Source organism: Mobula hypostoma, chromosome 21, assembly GCF_963921235.1.
Source record: "Mobula hypostoma chromosome 21, sMobHyp1.1, whole genome shotgun sequence".
Classification (NCBI taxonomy): domain Eukaryota; kingdom Metazoa; phylum Chordata; class Chondrichthyes; order Myliobatiformes; family Myliobatidae; genus Mobula; species Mobula hypostoma.
Window position 1 is genome coordinate 29,282,790 of NC_086117.1, and position 23,986 is coordinate 29,306,775.

Here is a 23,986-nt window from a genome sequence, read left to right on the forward strand (position 1 = left end):
ATTCCACACTCTTGTGACCCTCTGAGTGAAGAAGTTTCCCTCGTGTTCCCCTTAAACTTTTCACCTTCCATCTGTAACCCATAACTTCTAGTTGTAGTCCCACTCAATGTCAGTGAAAAAAAGCCTGCTAGCATTTACCCTATCTGTACCCCTCATAATTTTGTATACCTCTATCAAATCTCTCCTCACAATGTTCCAAGGAGTGAAGTCCTAACCTTTTCAATCTTTCCTTATAACTCAAGTTCTCCTGTCCTGGCAACATCCTTGTAAATTTTCCTTGTACTCTTTCAACCTTTAATGGATGATCAAAACTGCACAAAATACTCCAAATTCGCCTCACCAGTATCTTGTACAACTTCAACATAACATCCCAATTCCTGTACACTTCCATCAATCTCTCCAAGTAATTCCAACCAGCCTTGATGAGGCTGAGATCGGGGTTGTTGAAGCCATACTATCTAAAACCATATAAAACAATCTAGGGTCTCTAAAACTTTTGCATAGTGTTTTGTGCTTTGGAGACAATTTAAAGTGAACATTTACTCTACTAACTTGCACATTTTTGAGATGTGATTAAAACCTGGGGCATCCAAAAGGAGCTCGTGGTCGAACAGAGTATGTACTATCCGTGTGCAATTGGCAGAGATCATGATTGAATGTGCATCTCCGGTGATGTGAGGCAGTGGTTCTTCTAGCTACCTTTGAACTAAATCAAGAAGGGCAGCAGTTTCTTAAAAGATGTTGAGTTGGGGTGTGGGTTCTGTTTCCCACGTCCACAAGGATTTCCCCAGACATGCTTGATCAACAGATTTCATTGTGGGTACCTGGTTTCACATAGTTTGCAACTTTTTAGTTTTGCTCAAAGCCAGTGTCCAAGAGCTTTTGCTCTAAGTCTTAAATCCCACCATCTTGTGTACGAAGAAATGGGGAAATGATTTGGGTCCCATAGGAAGTAAAGGAATAATAATTAAACTATGTAGCTCTTTGAGCCTTCCGTGATTCATTTTGCTGCTTTAAACTTTGTTTGACCTAAATAGGACTAAAATGCAACAAAACATTTTGGTTTGGAGTGCTCACTTTCTAGGTAATGAGACGTTTGACTTGTTATGGCGGGTTCCCCCACCCAAACATCATGACAGGGAATACAACTTTTATATCTGAGGACACCTGGGACACTGTCTTGAGTTTACTTTAAGGGCTGGTCTCTGAAACATTGTGATAAATAGGGAGGAGGGCAGTTTAGTGATGAAGCATATTAAAATGACACCATCAAACTGAGAAAACAGTAAACATACATTAACACAAAGATCCACCTATTTTCGTTTGGTATTTATTTATTTACAAGGCATTCTTGGCATAGCAGTTGTTTTTTCCCCATCATTGATTATCTCTGAGAAGGTGCTGGTGAATCACTTTGAACAGTTATAGACCACCTGGCGACGGTACTCCTAATGTCATTAGGTAGGGAATCGTAGAATGTAGACTCAATCATGCTGAAGTAACGACGACATATTTCTGGCAAAATAATGGGTCATATGAATAAGAACTTGCAGGTAGTGGCATTCCCATGTGCAAATTGTCCTTGCAGGTGGTGTAAGTATTTTTGGGGAAAATGTTGAAGTTGTGAACTACAGCAGTATACTTTGTGGCCGGTACACACTGCAATGTACATATGCTATGGTGGAGAGACTGAATTTTGAAGATGAAATATGGTATGTCAGTCAAGTGGCAACTTCATCCTGGATAAATTTCTTGATACTTCAATCATCCAAGCAAGTGGATGGTATTCCATCATACTCTGACATGTGCCTTGTAGAAGCTAGAAAAGCTTATGGTATTGCTAAATATAAGTTTACACTAATCAATAGTTTTTATACGGACTGCATGGATCTTTAGAAGAGTGATAAGAGATGGAATGGGCGCAACTCCCTGTCAGCCTTGCCTAATAATGTCTCCTTTTGGCCTGAAAAGATTTGGGGTTTTCTTGGTCTTTTTCTTGAAGAGGTCAAAACAGGAATTTGAATAATTCCCCCCCCCCCAAATGCGAAACTAAATACTAAAATATCTAAAGAATATTTGCTGTAGGTTGTGATATAAAGTTCTGCAGTTTGGTGAAGAGTGCACTCCTGACATTGATCTGTTATACCATCACCAGATACATCCTGGCAGAGGAATGTGCATGTCTTCAGGATCACCTGGGATGAAGGATGTTAAAGTAAAGCTTGAAGTTATTAATTGATGGAAGCAGGGATGAGTGAAGCTTAGATGGATTAGCAGTAGCTCACCAACTGCACATGATCCACTACTGAGTATCCAACAGTGGTGTGCAGAAACTGTTTCTCTTGACGCTCTAGAGTTAAGTCATGGTAATGGAAATATAGAGTTGGGAGAAAGTTACTAGAATATGCAGACAAAATCCTTTTAAGGAATTCTGAGAAAAGCTTGCATGATCTGCTGGAATCATTCACAAGTAAAGGGGGATTGATGGATAAAATGGGAACTGTGCTACATGTTCATATTTCCCTCCAAACCATCTATATAAGATTTTGAAGGTGTATTATTCAACATCACACCCTACAGTATATGGACTTGGATCAAACATTAAACAATGAAGTTGAGAGTTTCAATGCACCCATTTCAATTGGTGGCAAAGGTTTGGAACAGACTAACTAGGGAGTTCAAAGTAGCACCTCTTCCTCACTACCTAAATACAAGACCATATGGTACAGGGGAGATTGGGAGAATGAATGAAGCTTCTATGAAGAAAAGTTGGGTGTGGTGTGTAGAAGATGTTGCTTAGAGCTAGTGAGGGAGTTATGAAGGCTCTGGTGATAGCAAGATCAGAAGCGAAGTTGAGGACTTAAAAGGTTTGGAGATATTAGTGTCATTGTGCAGAAAGGTGAATGGAATTGTTGGTGTTTTGGCTTGAAACCCTGCATCAATTCCTCTCCCTACACTGATGTTGCTTGACATACTGAATTGCTGCAGCAGATTGTTGCTTCAGATCCTAACAGCAGTAGTCTCTTGTATCTGTAGAAGGTAAATATTTGAATTGCAACTTTTCGGAGGAGTTATTAGCATACTGACATACTCAATTTGTGACATTCATCATGGGTTAAAGGAGATGGCAGGTTGAAAGTTACTACTAATAAATCTCATTCTGTTGATAAAAGTTATACTCACAAGATTGAGACTGTAACCAGTGGAACAATTCCCTAACAATTAGCAAAAACCCACAAATAAATGAATGTTTCTTGTTCTCCAACCGCTATATTTCATCTTTAATATCATTTTCATCCCTCACACTACAACAGATTTAAAGTCTGACAATGTAAAGGTTATTTTAAATTGTCTTATTAGGATCTACAGCTACTTGCCTAGAATTTTACGAAGTTGTTGACACAGATAATACTAACTTATAAATGATGTTACAGACCCCAAATACAATGCTTAGAGAATCTCTGACCCTTTAAGAATATTTGGTGTTAGAGATCTTTTTCCACAGTAGCGTTTTGATGTTGTTCAACAGCAGTGAATGATGTACCTCCATCTGGCTTGCTAGGCCATTCAGAGTCATGCAGGTTTGTAAATGTTTTTGTAGTTCATCCCTGAAATCAGTGGGTGCCCCATATAGCAGATATTCCTGAAGTAAACCACAAATTTTGGCCAGATTTGGCTGTATCAGTTCAGTATTGCATTGCTTCAAGAGTTTGTCACAAGTTGCTATGCAGTCCTTTCCATGTGTGCAGTCTGTGTTGTGTTCACAATGACGCCCTTTATAGAAATCTTTAAGAGTCATCTCTGTTACCACCTTCCTGAGGTTAACCATTTTAAAATCATATTTCTCATTGTAGCCGATGTTACCTGGGTCAGTGTCGCAGATATAAAAACTACCGTAAGTGCCGTGAAAAATCTCCTCCACAAATTCTAGGAGTCCAATGGTGATTTCTGCTCGCCTGGGCCATGCAGGAGCAAACCATTGGTTCAGGCTCTTCTGCAACACTGAGGGTAAAACTGCCTCAAGGAAATGTGGCACCTTGATGCTGTAGAGGGAGTGGTAGGGGATCTTCTCAGTGATGTACAAATCTCCACAGAAGCCCAGCAACTGTGCTGTGTGTTCTTTCTCATGCAGAGAAACTATCAATAAAAACTCATTGAGCTGAAGCAAAGCCCAGATAGACTTTGCTTCTGCTAATGACACCTTCTTGTCCTGGTTAATATCAGCCATGCTGATTATTCTGGTAACAAGGTTTCCAAGTGATTGTTGATCTCCAAGACTAGCCTGAAATAAAGTGAAAGCATTGTGATTGACAGCATTGCAGGAATACTAAATACAGTTTCAAAGTAAAAACAAGAAAACTAAGTATGAATCTTATAGGCTATTTGTCAGTGGGAGTTCAGTGAGATGGAGATACAGTGTAGAGGAGGAGAAAGCTGAAAACTAAACCAAACAGTGACTCGATAAGGAGTTTTGGGGGAAGAGGTTCATAAGCTGTCTGTGGTTTAGAGCTGGTAGGTTTAATGATGATGGACGAATCCTGGTGTGAATAGTGTTGTTGGAGGTCAGATGTGAATATGTGTTAGAAGCCTTTTAGGAATATTTGAATAAATTATTTTAAAATTATGGTTCTACTATTTAAGGCTGGGCATCAAGTAAAAGAAACAAGGCACCTTTCTGCTATAAAAGGATTGGTACAGGATCATCAGTGCTGTACAAGTTTACAGAACACCAGGAAGTGTTTCTAGGATTTTGCACAGAGGCAAGTGAGTGTTCTTAATGCCCCCTCTTTATCCCCATTATTTGTCTGGATCTGATAGAATAGCTAATGATCCTTCTATATGTAAACGAGGTGATATTCACTTCTGAGGAGTTCAATACGACTAGGAAGGATTCTACCATGCATCTACTTTCATCACGTAGATTTTGAGCTTAAATTTTGATTTGCCCGAAGCAATTTAACTCATGACAGATCCAGAATCTGATTCAATCTATCAATTAGAATTTCAGAATCAGAGATGCTTGATAGAAAATCCTATTAAACCAACCTTTAGGAATGTTAGCAGCATCTCCTTGAACTCCTCCATTGAGGTACCCCTAGTCGGTTTGTCGAACAGCACAACATCTCTCCGAGGCAGAGTCTCTGGGTTTAGGTCCGCTCTGAAGGCATCTTCTATACCACACTTAATAATGACTTCCTTCCCTCTCCATATACCACTATAAACCTAGGAGAGGTTCAAACATTACAGGATGACGATGGTATTACTGCCCTCGGCATCAAAACCCACCTTCACCACACCTGCTCATTGTACCTCTTGCATTTCTCAAGACCAGCTGTATTTTACTGAATGTATCAGTGATGTGCCATGTGGATTACTGTGATTCTCGTGATCAGAGAAGCTCTTGTATGGAGAGGGAGGGAGGGAACTGAAGATTCATTCAAATTGACCTACCAATGTGACGATAATGGAGTTGACTAAACATGGTAATCAATCTAGCAAATTCAAACAGGTCCAGATAAAGGGCAAATCAAGAAGTTTGAAAATCATTGGTCCAAAGTCACCAATGCCTCCAAGGTAGCAGTATCCTCTCTTAAATTAATTGTATGCTGTATCTTAAAATGTAATTTTCCAAAATGTGTATTCAAGCTATGGCCTACATATATACCTCTCAAAAATGTTCATTAGATTCTTTTATGCTCAACTAACACATTAAACAATACAATCTCATAAAAGTACTCTTTCTAACACCAAGTACAGCTGGTAGCATTCTTGTCTCTGAGTCACACTTCATTGAAGAAAGTGGGCTCCGAATCTAACCTGCATTTGCAAAAAGAGACGTGTAATATAATGATAAAATCTCCTTTGTTTGTCATTCTGTTCTGGTGGATGCATATGGTCCCATAACACTGACTATGGATGAGTACAGTAACTTAGTCATATAGTCATACAAAATGAACACAAGTTAATCAGCCCACCCAATCAATGGACCGTACTAATCAATGGACAGTAGATCTTTGCCCTTTGCCCAGGACAGAGGATATCTTCACAAATCTTTCTGGAGGAAAACACTTAAGCAAAGTGAGGCCTACGTACAGACAGAGAAAGAAGAAGAGTCCAAGCTGTTTCTCACCATAAGCACTCATAAAGGCCTTTGTCATGCTAGGCTTATTTTTGGAGTAGCATCTGCACCTGCACTCTGACAAAAAGCTAGGGACGGGTGCTGCAAGGCCACCCGGACACTTAGTGTTAGCTGGATAACTTCATTGTTACCGGTAAAGATGATAAGGAACATCTCCAAAATCTCAAGGCTGTGGAAGATTACGGGTTCAGAGCATGACGCAACAAGTGTGAATTCTTTTAAACCAAGCATCACTTACTGTGGTCATACTATTGACACACAAGAATTACACGTGTGCTGAGAAAATTCAAGCAGCAGTGGATGCTTCAAGACCAAACGATGTGTCATAGATGCAGCCCTGTTTAGGATTTGTTAATTACTACAGATCAGAAAGAAATGGCAGTGGACGAAGCAGTGTGAGGTGGCTTACAAAAAAGTAAAGGAAATAGTGATGTCAGACACTGTACTCCCACATTATGATTCACACTGTCCAGTGAAGCTTCCCTGTAATGCCTCACTGTATGATATAGATGCAGTCATCCCCATGTTATGAGTGACGGAAGTAAAGGCCTTTGCATCACATTCCCTTACCTCTGCAGAGAAAAATTATGCATAGATTGAGAGAGAGGCTTTGAGCCTCTTTGGGGTGTAAAACATTTTAACCAGTACTTGTATAGGAGACAGTTTACTGACAAGTACTGGTTAAAATGTTTTACACCCCAAAGAGGTGTTACTGATCATCAACCATTAGTGTCAATTTTCTGTCCACAGAAAGGTGTTTCACTAACAGCAGTAGCATGAATACAGAGATGGTCTCTGTTTCTTGGGGGGGACAATTACAAGATTGAATTCAAGAGGACAACTAAGCATGGAAATGCTGAAAGCTTGTTCCATTTATCCTTGGAAAAGGAAATACCTCAAAAAATTTTACTCTTTTGTATTCTCCCTAATGCAAGTGAAGGTATGCCTATTATAGCAGAGATGATCCAAAGGGAAACCAGAACAGACCCCACATTGTCTCAGGTCTACATGGCCACCCAAAATGGTGGGAATGTGCAGCAGAAACTCAGTTTCCCTACTTTTACCAGTGGCGGGATGAACTTGCCCCTAACGGAGGTTGCCTTGTGTGGGGGCTGAGAGTTGTACCATACAAACTGAGAGCTAAAAAGTGTTGGAGGAGCTACATGCTGGTCATCTAAGTGTAGGTAAAATGAAAGGGTTGGCTTGAAGCTTTGTCTGGTGGCCTGGGATAGATCAGCAGATTTAGCAGCTTGCCATGCACTGTTCAGGATGCCATCATGCCCAGAAAATGCCAAGAGCAGCACCTCTCCATCCCTGCAAATCACCTGCATTGTCCTGGCTAAGGATTCATGTAGATTTTGCCAGACCATTTATGGGCACAAATTTCTTGTTCGTAGTAGGTGGAGGTACAAAGTGGCCAGAAGTTTTCCCAATAGCCTCTGCTACAGTCTTGCACACTGATGTGTTGAGAAGCCTCTTCTCAAGGACAGATGTTCCAGAACACTTAGTGAAAATGGACCACAGTTTGTTGTGGAACAGTTTCAAGTCATTCCTGAAAATGAATGGAATCAGACATATTACATCTGCACTGTACCATCCAGCCACAAATGGCTTGGTGGAAAGGTTTGTCCAGAGTCTAAAACATGCACCGTGAGCAACGTCAGCAGAACACAGTACACTGACACTCAATCAGAGGTTCACAATTTCCTCCTTGCATATGGCAATGCAGCACACTACACAACCAACAACTCACCAGCTATGCTGTTCCTGGGTTGTCGCTTGCATTCACACTTGGATCTCCTCAGACCCAATCTCAGAAGGAGTATGCAGGACAAGAGCTGAGACAAATTGAGGGCTCCTTAAACTAGGAGGTTCGATATTTCACTCCTGGACAAGCAGTCCTGGAGAAGGAACTACAGAGGTCATCAAAAAATGGGTACTTGGAAAGATTAAGGATGGAATTCGAACCACTCTTCTACATAGTAGAGATTGTGCTTGATATCATCTGGAGATGACACATCCATCAGTTGAAAACAGAGTCAATTGTCAGAGCTGTCAGAACCATTTCCTGCAGTCCCAGAGTCAACTCCTATAACCATTATAGAGGAGGCCCCACCCTGGAATCTGAAATTGTTTTCACGGCCACAAGTCTCACCTGGCACAGTGATTAAATCTTTGGGCCTGAATGGTACAATTTAAAATTTACTATGCTGTGAATGAATAGTAGTTGTATTATATAGTATACTGTGTATACAGTTGAGATGCATTCTATATTGAGTTGGAGTTTATAGCTAAGCAGGGAGGAATGTTGTGTATTTAATATATTAGTAATATCTGAGTAATATTGTAAATATATTGATTTAGCATTTTGTTTACATAATACATTGCCAGTTATGTGTTTACACATAAATGGCAAGGGTATGTAAATGGTATACGTCATCATGCTACCATGTGATTTCTGCGCACCCTGCTTAAAGTAAAAAAAAAGTTAGTCTCACATTCCAGCTCTGTGTTTTTTGCTTTTAATTAATTTTAGAGTTACAAAACATAACAATAACCTTCTTCACTGAGGTGATTCAAATGCTCATCTAGACAAATACTGGCACTCACTCTGTTTCCAACACGTTTAGGCAGTACATTCCAGGTACTCACCACTTACTGGGTGAAAATGATCACCTTCACATCCCCTCTGTATCTGTTCACCCTTACTCTAAACCTATGTCCTCCAATTTTATTACCTCTAATATGAGGAAACATTTCCTGCAGTCTGCCCTATCAATATCTCTCATAATTTTATATACCTCAATCATGCACCACTTTAATGTCCTCTGATTCAGGAAAACAGACCTTGTCTCTCCAGTTTGTCCTCATAATTTAAACCTATCATCCCTAGAAATGCCCTGATGAATCTTTCCAGCACTATCACATCTTTTCTATGGTGTGGTGACCATAAGTGACTGGACATTTAAGTCTTTTAACCAGAAATTTCCTTTAAACACACATGATTCATCTTAGTTAGCTGCTTATTAGATCTTTCTTTGCACAACCTGGCTGCTTTGTTTGTTAATAAAGCCACATTGTTTCTACATCAAAATAATTCATTGATTATGAAGTCTCTTGATGGGTATTGAAGATGGAAGGTAGTGTGGTGGTGCAAGTTCTTACATATTAATCTTTCATCTAGTCTCAACTACTACTCCTAGAGGGCCACAACCTTGTTGTAGTTTGGAGGCTTGCATGTCTCAAAGACACTGAGAGCTATGTTGGCTGGAGTCTGAGCTTTATGTTTCAGGATAGAGAACAGACTAAGAGTGGTCCACTGGCCCTCCACATTCGGTGGTTCAATTCAGGGCTAAGACCTCTCCTTCACTAGTAAAACAAAATTGTTATGGAAACACCAATGAAGAATTCTTCATCTGTGTGCGACGGCATTCCTGAGTCTCTGCCCAGGACTTGTATGGCCACCAATAGTGAAAACTGAGAGGAAGCTACCGACATGATGAAGGAAGCCCTGAACACCGCCAGAGATGGAGGACCTTCATTGCTGCCCTAAACGCCAGCAGCATAATGGGCAGGAAGTAAGTGAGTAGTATCAACTATTGCATACTGTCCTGGAAGGCTTATAAAATTAAATGCTACTTGATTGGGTTCATTCAGTTCCATTCACCGCTATTAGTTGTCATTCTAGTGATGCCACAATTAGTGTTCAAATTTCCCCAGAGTATGATGTCACTGCTGGTGACCTGGAGCCATATTCTTGTATGTTAATGCTTCTGAGAAATGCTTTGACTGTTAAAAACAAATTTTAATAAGTTATATTTATGCACTTTCTACAGTCTTTATACACACCCCTCCACCTTTCAAGAATGCCATGTTCACAAATGATAACATCTGGATTCATTTAACTTCTGTTAGGCTTAGCCTTAATATCTTGAGAAACACAGGATCACAAATGATCATATAAACCATATTCCAGATCCACCTCCAAAAATACTTATTGTAATTTGATACTAGCTTAGCTTGGAGTTTTATTTGATTGTTTCTAAGAAATTCATGTTACCTTTGAAGGAGGAAATGAGGTGGATTAAACCTGGAACTGGAACGTGATGAGAATGCATGACAGTTCCTCAATGAGTAATACACAAACTATCTCCTGTGCCTTTCTTATGACTACTAACTTTAGCTCTTAGGCAGTACAAGATTAGCAATAAAGATGACAATTGTTATCAATTGATTTCATTGGAACACCCTCCAAAATCTCATTTGGGACAATGCAATAACCTGTTGTGCAGGTTGACTCTGTGGTTAAGAAAGCATACAGTGCATTGGCCTTCATCAATCGTGGGATTGAGTTTAGGAGCTGAGAGGTAATGTTGCAGCTCTATAGGACCCTGGTCAGACCCCATTTGGAGTACTGTGCTCAGTTCTGGTCGCCTCACTATAGGAAGGACGTGGAAACCACAGAAAGGGTGCAGAGGATGTTGCCTGGCTTGGGGAGCAAGCCTTATGAAAATAGGTTGAGTGAACTCAGCCTTTTTTCCTTGGAGCGATGGAGGATGAGAGATGACCTGATAGAGGTGTATAAGATGATGAAAGGTATTGATTGTGTGGATAATCAGGGGCTTCTTCCCAGGGCTGAAATGGCTAGCATGAGAGGGCAGAGTTTTAAGGTGCTTGGAAGCAGGTACAGAGGAGATGTCAGAGGTAAGTTTTTTTACACAGAGAGTGGTGAGTGCATGGAATGGACTGCCAGCGACGGTGGTGGAGCTGGATACGATAGGGTCTTTTAAGAGAATCCTGGACAACTACATGGAGCTCAGAAAAATAGAGAGCTATGGGTAACCCTAGGTAATATCTCAGGTAAGGACGTGTTTGGCACAGCTTTGTGGGCCGAAGGGCCTGTATTGTGCTGTAGGTTTTCTATGTTTATGTTTCTAACCTCCCATTTACATGTAGAATTCCCTTTGCACTCTTGATACCAGTGAGTCATGTGCTCATCGACCTCTGATTGAAAAAAATACATCTTAAATGTTTTTATTTAAAATCCAATTTGAGTCCATGGCCCCAAATTTCAGGTGCCCATTTTTACTCCATAGCAGTTTGGGGACAGGGCAGCCTTAGATCTTGTTCTGAGTTGTAGAAAAGGGAACGGAATTGTTTAAATTTGCCTTTTATATTATAGAGGAGCTGGGCCATGTTGTCCTGGCTATTTAATGTTCCTTTGCATAAACATGCCTCCCAGTGTGTGTTGAGTCCAGCTGTCAACCATTATGTGTGAACATTTGTATAAACACTGATACTAGCGTAATCAATAAATCAAATACCTGATTCACGGGGTTTGATGACAGGCATTGTTGAAACAGCAACTTGTTTTCTTCACACAGATCCTTGCATGCAGATCCAGAAATAATTCCTTTCTTATAACGATCACACTGAGAAGGAATCATATTGTAGGTCAAAGTACTTTTAATAATCATTAACGACAACAAGGAGATTCCAATTTCCAGATATATGAAACATCCCATTCATAGTTCAGTGAACAATGGACTTTAAGCTCAGGGCTTAAAACTTGGCCACTTTCTCTTCTGATATTGTTAACAATTCCATCTTGCCTCTTATCATTCATTGTCCTAGATACTCAGTGATCTTGCTTTTGAGTTTGGAGATCTGAGCTAGTAGCTCAGATCTAGAAGAAACGGTATGAAATTAGAGGATTCAATAAATACCATTTTTCTCATAGAACCGCACAGCACAGGACTAGGCCCTCAGCCTATTGTGCTGAACCAATGAAGCTAATGATCCCTAATTAAACTAATCCCAGCTCTGACACAGGGTCCATTCTCTGCATGTTCAAGTGGCTAGCTATGATCCTCTTAATGTCTCCTATCACCTCTGCTTAACTACTAACTACCCTTTGCAGTGCATTCTAGGTATACTATTCTGTGGAGCGAAAAAGACTTTGATCCCCATTCTCCTTTGCACTCCCACCCTCACCTCAGGTGCACGCCCTCTGGTAATGTACATGTGATTTTGTGCAGTTACACACATCATAGATCCTGATGCAGGCTATGGCATTGACATATCACACTTTACAAGATGACACTGGAAAACATTGATCTGCAAATTTGACCACTTTTAAATCAGTTTGCTTATTCTCCTTCTGATGTTTTACTTTCTTATTGATTTTTCTATAAATTAAGTGCTATTTTTAATAACTCAGCATCAATTATTGAGCTAATTCTTCAGTCATGTGACATGCATTGATTGAAAAAGGCTAATTTGTCCGGAGCTGTAATACTTACAATGATCATTTGGCAGATATGACCTCGGCACAATTCTGAATAGGAGGAGTAGTGCATATAAAGCACCCAGCTGCCAAGTAGGATTCCTAACCACATCAAGAACAGGTACTTCACTTTGACACCAGGGAGGCGCTTCTACCAAAAAAAAAGAAATAGTGAAAGTCCCGAATAGGATCTATTACAGCTCATCAACAGCTTCACTGCCACAGGTTGTATGAATTACCAAAGGAGGATAATGAATATGTGGGATCACCATCCTGTGACTCGATGGAAAATGACAACATTGTCAGTTTTAAGACTGCACTTGGAAAACACGAAGATCTTTTGGCTGCCATAAATTTCTAAGGAAGGTGGACAATTGGGAATGTGTATAACCCGGTTAATGGATATGTCCCTTCTATCTGTGTTAAGGAGAATCAGTGGCAGTTACATTCATCCGGTGATTGGATTTATTGTATGTAGCTAATGGAAGTGAAGGGGATGTTGCATGCGGCCACTCGGGTGTGTTCATTTGCTGTGGTTGAAGTGGTTTACATGCATCCATTGGAGGAGGATACAAGCTGAATCCATGGGAGGGAGTTTTCTTCGTCCAGCAGAGAAGCACTCAGATAATCGGATCAGAAAGAAAGCACTTTTCTCTACATAGAGCAGATTGGGAGAGGAGGTAAAAGCCAGTCTGATCTGACAAGATAGAAGAGAATAGTAGATTGTAAAATGCAGAATTGGGGACTGGAATCAATGGTGAGAGAAGAATATACAGACTGGAGTCACTGATGTGGCCTTGAATCTTGTATTGAACTGGGGTTAGCCCATGTGCTCTGTGTCAGACCGTAATTGAACAGGTAAAATCTGAAAGTTAATTAAATTTGATGATACATTTTGGTTTAGAGAGGAAAAAAGGTATTCAATTCCATGTCCAACCAAAACAATCACCTGAACTTTACAGGAATCTTTGAGTGTGCAGAGACCTCCCTCACCTCAGAACTAAATCTGAATTCATCCTGTACTGGTATTGACTTCAAACTGCTTCAGAAAATTGAACAAATGGTCCAGGCTGTGACTTTGAGATCCATCCGCAGTTTCCGTTAGACATAAAAGGTCCAATGATACTATTTCCAGAACAGGAGATCTCATAAAATCGCACAGCACAAGGGGAGGAATTTGGTACTGTAAAGAGCTATCCATTCCCTGGATCATTCAAAGCCCTGCAAATGGTTCCCTTTGTCAACATGCCTTTTTGAAATTACTAATAAATTAATATCCGAAATCCTTTCAGATAGAACATTCCACTTCTCCCAGTATTCTTGACAAGGCATAACTTTAAACAAATATCATTAAAGTATCCACTGCTGTTGATAGGTTTGACTTTGTTGAAAGAGGCTTCTGTATTTGACTTAATTACCATATTTTCCTCAGTGCTGAGTGTGAATCATGTTTGGGTTTGAAACTTATTGCATAGAATGATCCGATTTAGAATCACAGAATTAAAGGTCAATCCTTTTCACTTGATTTTTTTTCACTTTTTAAGTATTTCTGATATAACTTATAGATTTTTTAAATTTACTGCACTGTTCTGCCGCTGTAAAACAGCAAATTTTACGACATACTGTAATGTCAGTATAACCACCCTGATTCTGATGATAATCCATTGAATTTTCTTTCAACTATATATCTAGTTCTCTTTCATACCTTACTATTGAATCTGCATTTCAAACAAATCGCCGCTCACTGTGCGGCAGCATTTTTTCCTATCACTTCTGCTTGTGTCACCAACAATTCTGTTATGTTATTGTGATCTTGTCCTTATAAACAGCACAATGTCTGACACCTTTCCTGCAATGCCACAGGTGCCCACGTGCTTCACTGTGAGCTAAATACTTTTGAAGCTCTAGTTACAGTAGAAGTGTTGGAAAATGCACAAGCCAGTTTGCACACAATGGATCCAACAGAAGAATTAGGTAACTGCCAACATCAGTTTTAGATGTTGTTTAAGAGGAAAAAAATACATGTTTGGACATTCAGGTAATCTATTAGTTCTTCATTGAGTAGTACTGTAGCAAATAGATTAACATTTATAATATGGGTACCTTTAACATTCACTTACTATGGCACATCCTTTAGTGAAGTGTTCCCTGTTACAGCACAACATTCCTTTAGTTCTAATGTTTCAACAGTCTGTCATCCCTCATTCCTTTCTGTCTGACAGTGCAGTGCTGCCTATGGTGTAGCACTTTACAGCACTGCAGAGTGTTAACCAATATTAAGGGTTTATTATTCTAAAGGTTGCATATCAAGTGCCTCTTCAAACATGACAGCAGTATTTAATGGACAAAATAATTCTGTTTTGCATTAGTAAATGCATTATTAGCTGTGCTCTGCAATCCCACACCCCAGGGGCATGATAATATCAAATCATTTGAAACCAAAGAATCATCGCTGCCCAGCATGAAGGCAAATGAGGTCACACCACTAACAAATATTTGAACCCTCATCCTTCTTGCTCAGAGGAGAGCTTTTGATTATCGGGATTAGTGCAGACTACAATGGAAATAAACCAAAGGAAACCGGTTGAGTGATGTAGGACAAAAACACAGACCAGTACAGAAAGGGAACATGTCCTTTGACCTGCAATGTTGTGCTGAACTGATTACATTAGTAACCAAATGCTCAACTACACTAATCCCTTCTGCCTACATAATGCCCATATCCTTCCATTTCCTGCCCATTCATATGCCTATCTAAGAGCCCCTTGCATGGCCCTACCATTATTTGTCTCAAGTACCACCCAGGCAGTGCACTGCATGCACTTGACATTCTCTTAAAAAACATGGTCCACACATCTCCTTTGAACCTACCCCCACCCACTTTAAATGTATGTCCTCAGGTATTAGATATTTCAACCCTTCATAATCTTATAAACCTCCATCAGATCTCCCCTCAGCCTCTGCTGCTCTATAGAAAACAACCCAGGTTTGTCCAGCCTCTCCTTATAACCCATGCCCTCTGATCTAGGCACCCTCATCTTAATGAGGGTAATCCTGTGCACCCTCTCCAAAGCCTCGAATCTTTTCCACAATGGGGTGACCAGAACTGAATGAAATTCTTCACATGCTGCTTAACTGGACTTGTATAAAATAGTAACGTAACATCCCATCTCATGAATGCAATTACTCAACTAATACACCACCACATGCCTTCTTTAACACCCTATCAACCTGTGTAGTCACCTTCAGGAAGCTACTAACTTGGGCACCAAGATCACTTTGCTCATCAACATTGTTAAGAGTCTTGCTCTTAACAGTGTACTGTCTCTTTACGTTTAATCAACCAAAGTACACTTCGCATTTGTCCAGGTTAAACTCCAGCTGCAACTGAGCTACTGTATATCACACTGTATCCTTTGCCAGACTACTACACTATTCACACCACCACCAATCTTTGTATCTTCTGTAAACTTACTCACACATCTACATTTTTATCCACGTAATTTTTATAGATCATAAGAAGTCCCAGTACAGATCCCCGCGGAACACCACTATTCATGGACCTCCAACCAGAATAAGTCCCATCGACAAATACACTCTGTCTTCTGAATTCAAATGGCTAATTCACCATGGATATTAATCTTCTGGATGAGCTTCCTATGAGGGACCTTGAATAACATTTTACTAAAATCTATGAAGACAACTTCCACCGGTTTATCTTCATCAATCACCTTTATCACCCCCTCAAAAACCCAATCAATTTGCACCACACAAATATGTGTTGACTATCCTTAATTAAGCCATGATTTTCCAATTACTCACAAATCCTATACCTAAGAATCTTCTCTAGTAACTTCCCTACCACATGAGACTTGCAAATCTATAGTTTCCAGGATTATTCCTGTTTTCCTTCTTGAATAATATGGCTAGAGAAGATACTGGTCAAGGCCCCACCAATCTCATCTCTTAACTCTCTCAATAATGGTCTTGGGACTTATCCACCTTGATGTTCTTTAAGAGACCCCACACTACCTCCTCCTCTATCTCAAAATGCCCTGGTAAATTAGCAGGATTCACACTGACCTCTCCGTCCTCCACATCTTTCTTGGTAAATACTGATAAATATTTGGTAAATACATGGAAAGTACTTATTTCGACTTCACGCACATTGTCTGTCTCCAAGCACATGTTCCCTCCATTATCCTTGAATGATCCTACCCAAAGGGACAAACAATGGGTACAGACTGGAGCCACTGGGAATAGTGACACACTGTATACCACACAAAAATACAGATTCACTGGTCCAACATCTAGATTCACTGGTCTAACTTTCACAGAAATCTGCGAGAAAGTAAGGATGTATTTTGCTAAAGTTCCCAGTATTCCATCTAAAGTATAAAAAATACTCGACATTACAAGCAAGTTATTGAGGAAGAGGAAACAGGAAATAAAAGAGCAACATTTAAAGGGTATTTTGATGAGCGATGTTTAAAGGGATACAGACCAAACATGGGCACTAGTTTGCTGGTCAGCATGGATGTGTTGGCCAGAAGGGACTGGTTCCATGGTGCATTATTTTATTATTCCAATCAAGATGGCAAGCTGAGGAAGAGGTGTGAGCTCAGGGAAAGAGGATGGCTTGGGGCAGTTTCAGCCCCTGACCCATCTCAGTGAAGCGGGCTTTAAACACTTGTTTACTAATCTGCTCAGGATCTCAGCCCTCCCAGCCCGTGGCACCTCCAGAGATCTCTGACCATCACCAAACTATACCTCTTCAGTACCGGCACGAATGGCCTCAGCTACTCGACACAAAAGCTCTGGAAATCCCTTTTTTTTTAAACCCTCTTATCCTTTGTGACTAGTTTTAAAGCCGACCCCTTTTGCACCGCTTATGGTCACCTGCCCTGACATCTCTTTATTTGGCTGCGTGACAATTTTCGCTGGATGAAGCTCTACTATATTAAATGGGGTTGCATAAACGCGATTTGTAGTTGCTGGATTGCTTGGGGTCTCCCAGACGGTAACGCTATCGACGCTGGATTTGGGGCTGGGGGATGTCTGCGATTTCCCGGTTCCCCTACCCTTGCCTACCCTCCCCCCACATTAAAAGCTCGGACCCCCGAGTACCTGCAGAGCCCTAGAGAAGGGGCAGAAGACGACCAGATGGACCAACCTCCGGGCGCGTCTCATCCTCGGACCGGCCTCGCTGCCCGCACAACCCGGCACGGCACGACCCCCACTCTCCCTCTTCCTCGTAACGGGAGCTGGGCGAAGGAACCGACGCCCCTCGCTGCAGCCCAGGACCTAGGCAGGCATTAACGCCTACCCTCGGGCAGCGATCGCAGCGCCGAGCCCCATCAGCAGAGAGCAGGAGCCGCGGCTTCGCTCTGCTCGGCGCCGCTTGTGCGGCCACTCCGGGTTCGGTAAAGTCCTCGGCTGCAGCGAGCAGGATCGGGTGGGCATGCGCCGGGCATCCAAACGGGGGAGGAGGAGGAGGCGGGGGAGGAGGGGTGGGAGCGCGTCCCACGCCTGCCAATCCGCAGGAGGACGGGGAGGAGGTGCGAGTCCCGCCAGGGACCCGACCCACGGGAACGGGAGCAGTAGGATGCCAACCATCGGAGATGGAGTCGGGTCGGATGGAGCAGAACCCGAAGGAAATGTAAGCACATCCGAAGCGAACTCGCCGTGGAAAACAGCAGCAAAGGAATCTCTAAAGAAGAATTCCACCGGCAGAAATTCTCCTCAACAGGAACCCATTTTTAGAAATTTTCTTAAACAACAATCCCATCCATTTCAATTCATTTAATCGCAATCCCAGCAACAAGAGTCTTATTGAACGGAATTCCATCAACAGGAATTATATTAGCATGAACCCCGTCATCAGAAGTATTCCCAGCAGGAATCCCATCAACAGGAATAACTCCAACAGGAATCCCATCAATAAGGTTCTTGTCAACAGCAATCACGGTAACAGGAATCTTATCAGCAAGAAAATCCACAGCAGGAATCTAATCAGTAGGATTCCCATCAGCATTAATCTCCATAACCGGAATCACATCAACAGAAATGTCATTAATAGGAATCCCATCAGCAGGAACCTTGAGCTGAAGGGCCTGTTTCTCTGCTGTACTGTTCTATGTTCTTTGTTAATATCACCAATAGTAATCAGATCAATAGGAATCTCTCAAAAGGTATCTCATCATTAGCAATCTTCCTAACACAAATGTCCCTAACATGAATCTCAAACGTAATTTCATGAATAAGAATATTATCAATGGAAATCTCATAGACAAGGACCCCTCAACAGGAATCCAATCAACATAGATCCTAATAACAGGAATCTTATTGGCAAGAATCCCATCAATAGAAATCTCCTCAAAAGGAATGTCACTGACAGGAATGCCATCAACAGAAATCTCCCCAGCAGGAATCCATTGGGGATTCTGTCAACAGGATTACATCAATAAAAGTACAAGCATTGGAACCACACCATCTGTCACACAGACAAATCTTACACCAGTGGAGATTCCATTGGTAGGTTAATGGCAGTGACACGAATAGAGAATCAGCAATGTCCACCGAAGTAGCAATAATTAAACTGGAACAGGAATTGCACCATCATCATACGAATGGAAATATTACCAAACAATGGGAATGAAAAAGGCAGCAATGAAATCAGAAATTACAAGAGCAACATTTGCTTTAATCCTGTCGCCCGTTGTAAGGATTCCTACTGACATGATTCTTTTAAGCCGTAGAGAGAAATATAGCATAGAAATGGACCCTTCTGTACACTGAGTTTGAGCCAATGGTCAAACATGCCCTTGCATTAATCTTATATCAATATCACTTATCCTCAGCAGATTCTACCACTTACCAAACACTGAAGGTATTTGCCAAAACTACCAACCTGTGCCTCTTTGGAATGTGAGAAGAAACCAGTGCACCCAAAGGAAACTCACACAGACACAGAGAGAACATACAAAGTCCCCACAACATTCAAGATCAGTGTGGATCAACACTGCTAGGGTGGTGAGGAGGTAGCTCAAGGAGCCACAGCATTTTACGCCTTGCTGCCATTCCACATGGAGGAAATGATGTGCCTGCTGTGGGTGTGTACGCTTTCTACTGGTGACTTTGATCTTATAATTCCTAATATTATAATAGATGTTGGTACTGTTCATGACATTCCTATTTACTCAACTGACAGTGTAGAATGTTTCAAATATTAGTTGTATACCAGAGGAATGTAAAATAAAAAAACTTACAATAAAGGAGAAAAGTTAAGAGTTTCAAGCTAGTAAGATGTAAAAAAAATCAGACAATGAGAGCATCTGCCAATATGTAAAGGACGATGGACAACATAAACATTGATTCATTATAGCTTGAGTCTGGGGAATGAACAGTGCAAGATAAGGAAATCGCAAAGAGTGACCTATTTTGTATTTTGTTTGAAGATACTAACAGAGCCCCAACAATAGTGGGAAATCAGGGGGCAAAATGGAGGGAGTAATTTTAAGCAGTAATTATTATTGTGAAAAATATACTAGAGAAATTATTGGACTGATGACACTTGGTCTGTGTCCTTGCATCCTAAAGAGTGTCTGTAGAGTTATAAATGTTCAATATTCCCTAAAAGCTGGAAAAGTTCAACCACATTGGAAAGCTGTAAATGTAGCACACTCACTGAAAGAAGAAGCGAACCAGAGAGCAGGTAGCCTTGAGCTAGTTAATTTTAAATCTATCATTGGGAAAATGCTGCAGTCTAATCCTAAGGGTAATTTTAGCACAGTAAAGCAGAATAAACATAGTCTAATGAAAGACAAATTATTTTTGATGATTATCAGAGTTTTTGAGGATGTAGTAAGGATGGAAATCCACACAGGTGAAATATTTGAATTTCTGGAAAATACTCAGTAAAAGACTACTTACTGGATGAGTTAGTTAAAGGCATTGAAGATAATAGGAAATAAAGCCAGGATCGGTGCTGGATCTGTTGTTGTTTATCGTTTATATTAATAATTTAGATGATAATATGGTAGAATGGATCAGCAAATTTGCAGATGACTCCAAGATTGGGGGCATATTGAACAGCAAGGAAGGCTATCAAAGCTTATAGCGGGATCTGGACTAGCAGAGAAAATGGGCTAAAGCATGGTGGAATTTAAAGTAGACAAGTGTGAGGTGTTGCAGTTTGGGAGGACAAACCAAGGTAAGATTTACATAGTTCAACTGTAATAATTAACAGGAGTGTGAAGGTAAATTGGACTAGGTAGAAGATCATGTTGGAATGCACAGGTGTGCTGCGGTTGTTAGCAAAACCGCATTTAACATATCTCGCCTTGAGTTTCAGGAGAGATAAACTTGCATAAGTTGCAGTTCAGAACAGATTACCTCATTGATCTCTTAGATGAAAGTGTGTCCGATGAAGAAAGCTAGAGCAGTTTGGACAACATACATTGAAATTTAGAAGAGCAAGAGGAGATCTTAATGAAGATTTTGAGGGGGTAAAAGGAGAGAATGTATCCCCATGTGGGGGTATTTAAAATTTAAGATTTCATTTCAGAACAAGCAATTGCCAGTTTAAGAAAGGTTCTTTGGAATTCTCTGCCCCTCGAGAGCTGGGTCAGTGCTGATATGGGGAAAGTTTTGAAATAAAACCAAGGTTAGACGAGTCATGGTTTTTCTTAATAACTGAGCATTTGTCTTCCCTTGCTCGAATTTCTTCTGTTCATATGAGGTGGGATTGATATCGGTGAAATTGATGTCAGTCTCATTGCTTCTGTTTCTTTTGGTGTGATCGTTACTAGTATTGAGGCCAGGATTCCAGTACTTTTAGCCATGAATACAATTGATATAATTCCTGTTGGCTATTCTTGCAATGTCATTTTGTTTGCTTTGGTTTTTTTTTGTTTGAAGTAATATGGTTGGTTCTGACACAAATTTGTTGATGCATCAGTAAGATGTTTCTTTTTGGTATTTGTGAGGCTAGACTCCTTTTGGTATAAGTGTAGTGTTGTTGGTGTCAATCCTATTGATGTGATTTCCATTGATTTAATTAATTGATATTGTACAGGTTCATGTTGATTAAATTCCCAGAGTATTTTTGTAATTGTGAACAGCAATGACGCGATTCCTGTTCATATAAATATCATTAAGACAAGTCTGGTTGGTTAAATAGTTGTTATTGTGATCACAGTAGGTGTTATTAATATGAGTTTGTGTTATAAGGTGTGCCTTTGAGCTCTTCATCTTTGTGAGAATGTTTATGGCTTGATTCCAGTCAGGCCCACAGGAATGGTACCAACATTGACCATACCAAATAAATCACATCAATAGAAATGTCACCAAAATGTCAGAGACTATAATACCCTTAATGGAATCCTTCCAACATAGAGTCAAATCAACAACAATTACTTCAGCAGTATGTACACCAACAGCTATTTCACCAGCAGGAATCTTACTAATATAAATCACGTCAGCAACAGAAAGCATACCGACTGCAATCAAACCAATTTGAGATACAGAAACTACTGCCATTGATACTAACAGGAATCACATGGACAGGTATAATATTTCAAATCTCTTACTAGCTCTTCCTTCGGTTAGACCTGACGAAGGGTCTCGGCCCGAAACATCGACTGTACCTCTTCCTAGAGATGCTGCCTGGCCTGCTGCGTTCACCAGCAACTTTGATGTGTGTAGCTTGAATTTCCAGCATCTGCAGAATTCCTCGTGTTTGCATATCTACAGCAATGCGCCAATGCTCATCAAATAATATCAACCCCACTTTTGTCACACTGGTCCCAATTACCCTAACTCTAATCTAAGTAATATTAACATCTCCAATGTGATCAAACTCACACTCCCCATCACTCCAATAGAATCACAGCAATGGCTGCATGTTGGCCGGGATGAAACATTTCAACAGAAGGTCACCTGAGATGTAACCTCTCAGCATCTTTGAAAGCACAGCACATCCAGCCTTGAAGTGGATAGGTTATAGCAGCAGAAGACCTTGAAGATAGACTCAATGGGCACTTTATTAGGTACAGGATTAGTGTATAAGACTGAGGGTGTAGGTGTACAGCAACTTGAGCTCTTGAGTTAAATAAGTTCAAAGGCCGTTGTTGGTTCTCTCTGAGGTTATTTGGTTAAAAGTTATTGTTATAAAGTGCTCTATCACCCATAGGCATTTAACAGAGAATTCAATGTCTGTAAAGCACATTCCAATGTATGGGTAACTTACATCAAATGATCTATCTGCTATATGACAGATTGTAAACTACTTCTCTTTAGTGAAAGAACAATACTAGAGCAGTGGTAATTGTTTATCTCATTGTAAGGCTTTGTAATTAATAGACATCAAAGTGCAATGTATGCTATCTTATTTAAGATAGCTCATGGTAAAGTCTTGTATGACTGCAAAGCCCACCTGCAATGTGTGAATTAAGAATTCAATAGTTGTATGACTGTTGCAAGCTACTCTTTATCTGAGTATCAGAACTGGAGAAGTAATAGCTTATGTTTTTGTGATATTCAATTCAATGATCTATAGCAGTGCAAGTCTGAAGTACTCTCTCTAATGCAGAGGCATGTAACAATGGGTGTGCTATTATCTGAAAAGCTCAATTGAATTGTATATAGAACATAGAATAGTACAGCACAGTACAGGCCCTTCGGCCCACAATGTTGTGCCGACCCTCAAACCCTGCCTCCCATATAAGCCCCCACCTTAAATTCCTCCATATACCTGTCTAGTAGTCTCTTAAATTTCACTAGTGTATCTGCCTCCACCACTGACTCAGGCAGTGCATTCCAAGCACCAACCACTCTCTGAGTAAAAAACCTTCCTGTAATATCCCCCTTGAACTTCCCACCCTTTACCTTAAAGCCATGTCCTCTTGTATTGAGCAGCGGTGCCCTGGGAAAGAGGCGCTGGCTGTCCACTCTATCTATTCCTCATTATCTTGTACACCTCTATCATGTCTCCTCTCCTCCTCCTTCTCTCCAAAGAGTAAAGCTCTAGCTCCCTTAATCTCTGATCATAATGCATACTTTCTAAACCAGGCAGCATCCTGGTAAATCTCCTCTGTACCCTTTCCAATGCTTCCACATCCTTCCTATAGTGAGGTGACCAGAACTGGACATAGTACTCCAAGTGTGGCCTAACACTTGTGACATATTTTGAGTTAATTGAATCAATGTGTTTATGATGAATTGGAGAATATTCTTCACATGAAGAGTAATACTGGAGTTGGAGGAATGCTTTCTCTCTTTGCAAGATCGTTTAGTTCAAAGTAATTCTGGTATGGAGTACTTTATCTTATTTAAAAGCTCTTGGAACACAGAGAGAAGCAATCTGCAAAACTCAGATTCAATGTGTGAAGAAATGAATCTGTTTAAAGATTGATTGTAAACCACTTCTCTTCATGTGAAGAGCAGGATTGGAGTAAGAGCAGTGGTTCATCTCATTGTAAGACTTAACTCTATTCTGTTTAGAACAAAGAAAAATGTCTATAAAGCTGAGTTTGCACTGCACATTGACTGATGCTCCATTT

General features: G+C 40.6%; 1 protein-coding gene across 1 annotated transcript; it reads right to left on the minus strand.

Moving 5' to 3' along the window:
• Positions 1–251: 251 nt before the first annotated feature.
• dipk1b (divergent protein kinase domain 1B) lies at positions 252–17,746 on the minus strand. Its single transcript, XM_063073155.1, has 5 exons — positions 17,553–17,746; positions 12,442–12,576; positions 11,464–11,571; positions 5,047–5,223; positions 252–4,282 (listed from the first exon to the last, which is right to left on the minus strand). Exons 1-5 carry the CDS (start codon positions 17,613–17,615, stop codon positions 3,470–3,472), a joined length of 1,296 nt encoding a protein of 431 aa, XP_062929225.1. The 5' UTR covers positions 17,616–17,746; the 3' UTR covers positions 252–3,469.
• Between the last annotated feature and the right edge of the window lie 6,240 nt (positions 17,747–23,986).